The sequence below is a fragment of the Sipha flava genome, unplaced genomic scaffold (genome assembly GCF_003268045.1).
Source record: "Sipha flava isolate LNK unplaced genomic scaffold, YSA_version1 37_pilon_pilon, whole genome shotgun sequence".
In the NCBI taxonomy this organism is placed as follows: domain Eukaryota; kingdom Metazoa; phylum Arthropoda; class Insecta; order Hemiptera; family Aphididae; genus Sipha; species Sipha flava.
Window position 1 is genome coordinate 797,237 of NW_020273087.1, and position 8,520 is coordinate 805,756.

General features: G+C 29.8%; 3 protein-coding genes across 3 annotated transcripts in view; 1 reads left to right on the forward strand and 2 right to left on the reverse strand.

Annotated features, from left to right (window-relative positions):
• Positions 1-445: 445 nt before the first annotated feature.
• On the forward strand, positions 446-2,996 carry LOC112688218 (radial spoke head 1 homolog). Its single transcript, XM_025561315.1, has 5 exons — positions 446-574; positions 1,507-1,726; positions 2,119-2,363; positions 2,474-2,591; positions 2,662-2,996. Exons 1-5 carry the CDS (start codon positions 446-448, stop codon positions 2,994-2,996), a joined length of 1,047 nt encoding a protein of 348 aa, XP_025417100.1.
• A 1,163-nt stretch (positions 2,997-4,159) lies between these two features.
• On the reverse strand, positions 4,160-5,187 carry LOC112688219 (classical arabinogalactan protein 9-like). Its single transcript, XM_025561316.1, has 2 exons — positions 5,137-5,187; positions 4,160-4,927 (listed from the first exon to the last, which is right to left on the reverse strand). Exons 1-2 carry the CDS (start codon positions 5,185-5,187, stop codon positions 4,160-4,162), a joined length of 819 nt encoding a protein of 272 aa, XP_025417101.1.
• A 2,863-nt stretch (positions 5,188-8,050) lies between these two features.
• Positions 8,051-8,520, reverse strand: part of LOC112688220 (glycine-rich cell wall structural protein 1.8-like) — a 3,646-nt gene continuing 3,176 nt past the window's right edge. The window contains exon 3 of the mRNA XM_025561318.1: positions 8,051-8,466. Coding sequence (XP_025417103.1) covers positions 8,051-8,466 — 416 coding nt within the window. The remainder of the gene's footprint in view (positions 8,467-8,520) is intronic.

Sequence of the window (8,520 nt, forward strand, 5' to 3'; positions counted from 1 at the left end):
GAATTTATTGATCAATTTAAATTATTTTTAAGTAATTTTTCGTTAGTTTTTTGCAATTACTAATAATACTCTTAATTAAAAGTTTTTCTTGTTCTAATATTTATATAATTACCCATCTGTATTCCCGAAATAACAACTAGACTATATTTCTTTTTAGATGACTATTTATAATCTATTATAAACGTTTTTTCTTTTCACTCAGAATTATTGTTTTAAACTTCTATATATTTATTTACATTTTTATTATTATTTTGATTCGATTGTTATGCTTTATACATTTAGTACTTCCATTTCATTTACATATAATATTGTTACCATGCAAATTTATAACAGTTGAATTTGACTGTTTCTTTTCACTGTTTATCGATGTATTATACAGTATGCAATGTATGAAATATTCAAATATTGAATTATTATATTAAATAAAATCATTTGTGTATACATTATGGCTAATGATATTGATGTTAGAGCTGAAAATGATGAGTACGAAGGCCTTGGTGAATACGAATTTATGCCGAACGAAGAGTTTGGCGATGAAAGTGATGTGGGTAACAATGCACTGGACGTCTTAGGGGTAATAAATCTTTAATCTTTGAAAAAAAAAAGTTGCTTAATGATTCGTTATATTATCGTATATTATTGTTTATCAAACATTGTAAATCAAAATGTTTTAAAAACTTAAAAAATGAACAGGTATTTTTTTAGTTTACATAAGTTTGATCCTATCATACACGAATACAGTATATTTTTTATATCTGGAATCACAAAAGAAGAGTAACAATAAGATTTCTCTTTAAACGTTTAACTTACAAAAATATTTAAAAAAAAGATTTGTAATTGATTTCCATGTAATTAATAAAATGCATTGTTTTATTATAATATTACTGTCTTATCCACGATTTCACATTTAAAATATACCATAAACTGAGCTTAATATAGTGAAGCTTAAAATGAAATGAAATCCAAAACTAATAAATATTTGATCTATTTATCTTAAAATTAACCATCTTTGTGTGTGTGTATTTCTTTATCTTTACATATATCTTACATGGCTCTATATTTTATTTTACTGATCACTTCTGTTACCCGCTGTATATCGTTTCATGTTTATATTTGATAAGATAATAAAACTCAATCGTGTCAAAAGTCGAATTTATACTTTCTACGAGAATCATAATTGTTTAAATAAATTAAACTGTATCAATCGTGTTCGAGATAAAAAAAAAAAATTGAACCAATAACAAGATAATACTGAGATAGAATTTTATGACACTTATCTTTTTTTTCTCTGCATCGGAATCCGGATATAATTAATATTATATATAATTTATACCTAACACTCCAGCACAACAACTGCAGCGTTACAACAATATTGTGTTATGTCCACTCGGAAAATAACCAAACAAATAAACCGGGTCAAGCCGAGTCACGTAGAATATATTTGGAAATTCTTAGACGTCTGTCGACGGTAACATTTAACAGTCGTACGTGGATTTTGTTTCACAGACGTACGACGGCCAACGCAATAGCGACAACGAGCGACACGGATTTGGCAAAGCAATTTTACCGAACGGCGACGCATACGTTGGGACTTACAGGAACGGAGAGAGGCATGGACACGGGACGTATACGTTCAAAAACGGTGCGAGTTATCGGGGCTGTTATAAAAGAGGCTTGAGGAACGGTAAAGGAGTGATGCGCTATCCGGATAAATCAAGATATGAAGGTTTACCGTTTTACGTCCTTAAATAATCCATCTCTACTCGTGAACGAAATTAACACTGACAAATAGTGATCGTCTGAAATAATAAAATTTTCATTTGCATCGCATTATTACTTTTTAGAGTCAGAAATTATAAACGTCTATTGTTTTACAAATTTATACGTATTCGATATGTTTTGTGATTATGTTTTTGAACAGTTAGATTCGCTAACTGTCTGATAGTCGAAGTAAGTAATTATTATTATTAGACAAACACTATTATCGACTCAATAATATAAACACAACTATTCAGTTGCAATTATAACTGATCTATTGTATAACGAAACTGTTACATGTACAGAAATCTTTTCTTTTTTTTTAATTATATTATCATAATTCGTTAAAATATTAATCAGGTAATTGGACGGACAATAAAAAAGACGGAGAAGGAGTTTACAGATTCGAAAACAACGACAAGTATTCTGGTTATTGGAAATCTGATATGAAACATGGAGCCGGAACCTATACGTTCTGCAAAACCGGAACTATTTTGAAAGGGACGTGGTTAGAAGATAGAAAAGTAAACAATTTTCAAATATTCTTTCCAACCAGTGAAGGATGTGGCTTCTCGTTTCATGGTACTTGGGATAGTAACGAATTGGTTAGTATGGTGGTTATAATCAGTAGATCATAACTTAAGCCTTTAGTAATTCATATTACGACGTAATTTTTATTTTGTCAGACATTTTATAACATGTTTTCTTATTGAAGATCACCGGGGAAGGATATTTCGTGTTCGAGAATTTGAATTGCATGCTAAAAGGAATTAGCGTTGAAAATCCTACTTACGAAAATACCACGTTAAAACAGAATGCACCAAACAATCGCTGTAAGCAAGAGCCGTATTAAAACTATTATAATATTAATATATAGCTAATGTGTTCTGTTTAATTTTACAGTCGAATCTGTTTGGTTTTCGAATAAAATACTGCCCATCATACGCAGTATGTTGCCTCTACCGTCCAAAAACCGACCAATATTTGACAAAAAATCCTCGTGCGAAATAAATTTGCCGCCATTGCAAATGAGTACTAGTGATATCGTGATTTCGACTAGTAACGTGGAAATGTATGAACATGGAACTAATTTGTGGAATGAAATATCTGAAGAGTTTGAAAATGAGTCAGGTGCTTACATATCCAAACCCGAGCAAAGAAAGGGATCGATTTCATTGATATCTCAAGAACAAGAAGAGGAATTTAAGTCAATTAACTCTCAAGAACAAAACTCCTAAAAATAAAACAACTTTTCGTAAAAAAAAAAAAAAAATCAGTTTTTTAAATGCAATGTACTGAACACTTATTTTAATATATTATCATAAATCAAACTTGTTTATTAAATAAAATAATTCAGCGTAAAATGAGTTCAAAATTAAAAAGATTTATTCATAAAAAATATTAAAATTACTTTTATTAGGGTAATCTAATTTGTAATTGTGTGATCAATTACTCGTATTATTAGCTATATGATTCTTATGGTTTTTGAGTATTCGTAATTAAATCGCGAATAAAATGACTGTGTTAACATGAATATATAGATTAATTTAATCAACACTAACCAATATAAGACTTGTATCCAAAACTAATCATTGTTGTTAAGCTGAGAAAGCCAATACATAAAGCCATAATAACTAATAAATAAGAGTGCTAATAAAAAAAATGTAATACTCAATTATTCTGATTTCAGTAGTAAAAAAAGAAATACTCAGAACTTCAAGGTTAAATAAATTAGATAAATCAAAATAAATATACAATATACATCGTTTGTTTAATATATTATTAAAAATATATTCAAATAAATTCATTGTACGAAATACTCGTATATAATACAACACTTAATGTATGATATTTATGTTGCTCAGCTCAATAGTGTATCTAGAGTATAATGTGATTTCTTACCAATTTAAACAGATACGCAGTTGAATAGTACAATCAGACTAATATAAAATTCTGTTTCATTATCATGAGTAAATTTTACGTTTAGATGTAATTATATTTTTAATCTAACAATCTAACTATTAATTGGATAGTTATTGAATACGTCCTACAAAAATAGTATGATATTTATCATTGCATAAGCTGATAATTACATTGTTCAAATGAACATCATAAAAATATTAAATAATACACTATTGAAGAAAATTAAAATAAAATAATTGAAAAAATAATAGATCCCGTGGTTCAATTACCAGGACAAGTAAGCAAATCTTTATAAAAATTAAAAAAAAATTGCATCTTTCTCATCAAGCTTAAAAAGCAATGTTGAATTAATAAAAAAATAAAAACAAAATTCATATGATTTTAATATTAACTTTAATGTAGTGTGAATTCGAGTATACTTTTAATAATTTGATAAATTATATCTATTTTATAACAAAATCCTTAATAATAATAATGATTAACAACAAGGAACTTTAGCCAAAAGCGGAGGTAGTTTGGCCGGAAGACATGGTGGGTATAACGGTGGTGGGCACGGGCAAGTGGAAGGGATTAAAAATAATTCCGGTAAGCCGACCGGAGATTGCAAAACGACGTCGGGTTGTTGTAGGAAACATCCGGGGTTGAAGAACACTTTTGGCAATGGTCCGGGTGGCAGTAATACTGGTGGAACAGGTGCTGGCGATGGTAACGAGAAGAATATTTTGGGTGCACACGGTGCAGGGGCTAACGTTATGGATGGCTTCTTCATCGTATCACCATCTTTGATGATGATTGGACCGGGTTCGGCTGCGGGTAGAATGATTGGAGCAGGTGGTGGACTCTGTTTGACTTTTACGACCAAGTTAGGCGCTGGACCTGCGGGAACGACAACCGGGGGCAGCTTGCAGTTTTTCGATGGTAATTGGACTATTAACGGTCCGAGCGCTGGCGGTGGAGCTATGACTACCGGTGGTGGAGCAGGGACGGCAATACTTGCGGCAACAGTTGGGGCGGGTGCTGGTTTGGGCAACGGAAAGGGCAATGGTCCAGGGAGCGAAAGAGCAGGAGCTGCACTGGTTAGACCGGGAGATAATGATGGTAGAAGTGCCAGTAAACGTAATAATTCGGGACTTAAGCCAGCTGCTGCCAATGGTGGAGGTAAGAGTGGTGCGGGTAGTGGGCAAATAGGAGCCGGGAGTGGTGGAATTGGACATGCGGGTAAACAGTCACACGGTTTAGCTTCGATCTAGACAGTAAGGAACATTAAAATATGTAGCCGGAATGCATAGTACATGCATATTACATGGAATATTATTTTGTTATTTTTTTCTCTAAGATTTATAGAATCAAAGCGTTAAACATTATTAGATCCATGAGACAGTACGATAATCAGGATGGTAAGTCCTAGGTGACTATGTCTGAATCTTATGAAGTAATAATATTAATTTTTCTTACCTTAATCAAAAAGGCCATCGCCACAACCACCGTTATTCCAAAAATATTCATTTTTTTATATTGTTTTTATTATTACTACTTTTTTTTATTGAATAAATGAAAACTGTCACTACTTTAATGTGTGTTCTTTTGCAGAAAGATTTAACTTTTATAGTCAAACGCACTTAATTTTGTTTTTAATTGTTCCACGTCAGTTCAACTGATTACAGAAATTCAATCGGTCACATATTGATAGATTAAATTATCTGATTACATTTTTATGGTTTCGCCGAGGTTATTGCTAAATTTTAGGCTATACAATTTTTTGCATATGCCTTATTGCTATAGTCTATGTTGAAATGTCCCAAACATTACACAGCATGTCAAATTAGTCGACTGAGAAGTATTATCAATTATCTTACCCTGTATCATGTGCGCAACTAGAACCCAAATATTAGGGGTGCTGAAAGTGCTGAAAATAAAATAAAATGGTATTTAACTGTAATTACTATAGATTATATAGATCTGAAAAAAAACAGGGATGCTAAAAACCCTATTGCGCCCTCTCCCAAAGTTGCTCATATGCACTGTATCACTAACAACAATTAGATTGTCATAATAATTATTATTATTATCATAAAAGCAAAATTGGTTCAACTGTGATTTTGACTATAATTTTACTATGTATTTACTATAGAAATAAAATCATTGTTAGGGAGACGGTTCATCTTACTCATTTACGATTCGTGTAACTATGGGTGTGCGCAGACCTGTATTTTATGGGGTATCTACATTATTTTTGAGCCCTATCTTAACAAAACGTGTAAGTATATTTAATAAATTGTAATGAATAATTAATTAAATAAACTAAGTTTTTTTATTTTATATTGTAGTATATTATTCCCAATGAGTATGTTTTCTTTGAATCTCGCATATTTTTTCAGTAAGCTACGGTTATGTGTGAATCTTAATTTTATTGTTAATTGTAGTTATTATATTACTATATTAAGTTATTAAGTATTCACACCAAAATATAGAATATATTGTTTTATATATTGTTTTCCAATGAACATTAATTTATTATAGTATAGGAGTATAAATAAATACCTTAAAATACCTAAATAAATACTATTTATTTATAAGTAATTATAAGTTTATAGACTATTGCAGTGTATAAATACTACTCATTTTGTCAATTTATATATTTTATTTGAAAAGTATTTAATTTTATAGGAGCAAATTAACAGGAGAAAAATATACCGAGTGTAAAATTAATTATTATTGAGCAGAATAAATACATTTTAATAAAATAATTATTTTTAAAATATGCATAATTTTGTATACATAAATTAAACTGTTTTATATGATTATTAATATTACTGTATATTTTAATAATTATTCGGCAAATATGTCTGGAAAATGTAAAATAAATTGGCTTTAAAAAACTTTTAGGACGAGTTTAAACTTTAAATATCAGATAATCTCGGTCATTGGAGTGTTGTACACTATCTTGAGGCACTCGTTTTTTGGAGGGAGAAATAAAGTTAATTTCATGTGTAAATTAATAACTATGTACAGTGAAACTTAACAAATACCTCCAATCAGTGGACTTATTTAAAAAAATTGGAATATTTTCACAATTTATCTACAAGTAAAATTCTAAATATTCTAAATAACTGACACATTAATGAAATTTTAATTTAAGAATATAATGATACTTTTCATAAATTTAAAATGATTGTAGATTTCCTATATAATATTCCTCACTATCAATTCCTATTTTACAGCTATTTTATATAATATAAATGTATATAATTAAAATTAACATTTATTTAGTTAGCGGTATAGCATTAATTAATACAATTTAAGGTTTTAAAGATTTGTTACAAAAAAAATGATTCGTAAACAAATGCAAGAAACATTTTGATTTTTTTAGTAGAGTTTTTAAAATTTTAAAATTAAATGCTTAAAAAAGAATTGCATCGAAGAGCTATTGATACTTTTTTATACAAATAAAAAAATTTTATGAGGAACTTTTTATTTTATTTTTTTTTTCGACCAAAATCATTTTACGAGAAAAATAAATTAGCAAACATGAATATTTAATAGTGTACAAATAGTTGAAATCTTTTGAAAATTATACCACTTTTAAATAACAGAATTTTCAAGTTTTAATAGTGTAACCTATTACAATTATAAGATTTTTATTTGTAAAGAAAAAATAATTATATTTGATAAAAAACCAATATCCCATAAATGTTTTACAGAATTTTCTTTTTTTTTATTGTAAATATTTTCAGATTACTCTAATTTTGAAAACTAAAGAGAATTTCAATAAATAGAACTTCTTAAAATATATTGTAGACATAATATTCCCTCTTTCTAATATTCACTCTTTCTTATAATCAGAGCAAGTCTTCTGGTAAGGACAAGTAAAAAATAAAAAGCTCTTATCAAAACCAATACTTCCTTCATTTAAAATTTAAAATTTAATTTATTTTATAATTAATACATATTTTAACTTATTATTCTAAATTTCTTTTTACAATTATATCCGTGTTTAGTAGTTTTTCTTACTTCTCATTATTTAAAACAAAAAATGCTATCGCTTTCAATTTATACCTTCGCATAACTTGATAGGTACACTATCATTTTATTGATAAAAAAAAAATATAGCAGATAACAATATTATTTAATCCGTTTACTTTTCGTCAATATTTGTAAAACAAATTAATCATCTTCAGTATAAAAGCCCATCTATGGTAATACTTTACATCCATTATTCATCAGTTCTTCATCCATTTACGATGGAAAAAGTTAGCATATTTAAAGTAATTGCTGCATTAGCATTGGCTAGTTTGACTAAGGTAAAATATAAATATTGTCAAAAATACTAAATTTAATTAATTGATACTTATTAATGATCTTTTCCTCTCTAGGTCGAAGCTAAACCCTGTGTATATTCATGTGTTCCACCTCCAATTCCGTTATTGCCACCATGTATTCCACCACCACTCCCATGCTTACCACCATGCCCATTACCACCTCCATTACCACTTTCTAAACTGATACCAATTCCATTGATTCCTCTGCCATTACCTCCATGTATACCCCCTCCATGTGTTCCATTACCTCCTCCATGTCTACCACCTCCGTGTCTACCTCCTCCATGTGTTCCATTACCTCCTCCGTGTCCACCACCATGTGTCCCACTACCCCCTCCATGTTTACCACTACCTCCATGTGTTCCGATCCCACCTCCGTGTGTCCCACTACCTCCTCCATGTTTACCACTACCTCCATGTCCACCACCATGTGTTCCACTTCCACCACCATGTGTCCCACTACCACCTCCATGTCCACCACCATGTGTCCCAGTTCCACCACCATGTGTTCCACTTCCAC

What these genes read in the sequence shown, in the direction of transcription:
- LOC112688218 (XM_025561315.1), top strand. Translation starts at nt 446, where the DNA reads ATGGCTAATGATATTGATGTTAGAGCTGAAAATGATGAGTACGAAGGC. An exon ending in GGATAAATCAAGATATGAAG is followed by an intron (nt 1,727 to 2,118) that starts GTTTACCGTTTT and finishes AATATTAATCAG; the next exon opens with GTAATTGGACGGACAATAAA. An exon ending in GAATGCACCAAACAATCGCT is followed by an intron (nt 2,592 to 2,661) that starts GTAAGCAAGAGC and finishes TTAATTTTACAG; the next exon opens with TCGAATCTGTTTGGTTTTCG.
- LOC112688219 (XM_025561316.1), bottom strand. Translation starts at nt 5,187, where the DNA reads ATGAATATTTTTGGAATAACGGTGGTTGTGGCGATGGCCTTTTTGATT. An exon ending in CGATGGCCTTTTTGATTAAG is followed by an intron (nt 4,928 to 5,136) that starts GTAAGAAAAATT and finishes CTTACTGTCTAG; the next exon opens with ATCGAAGCTAAACCGTGTGA.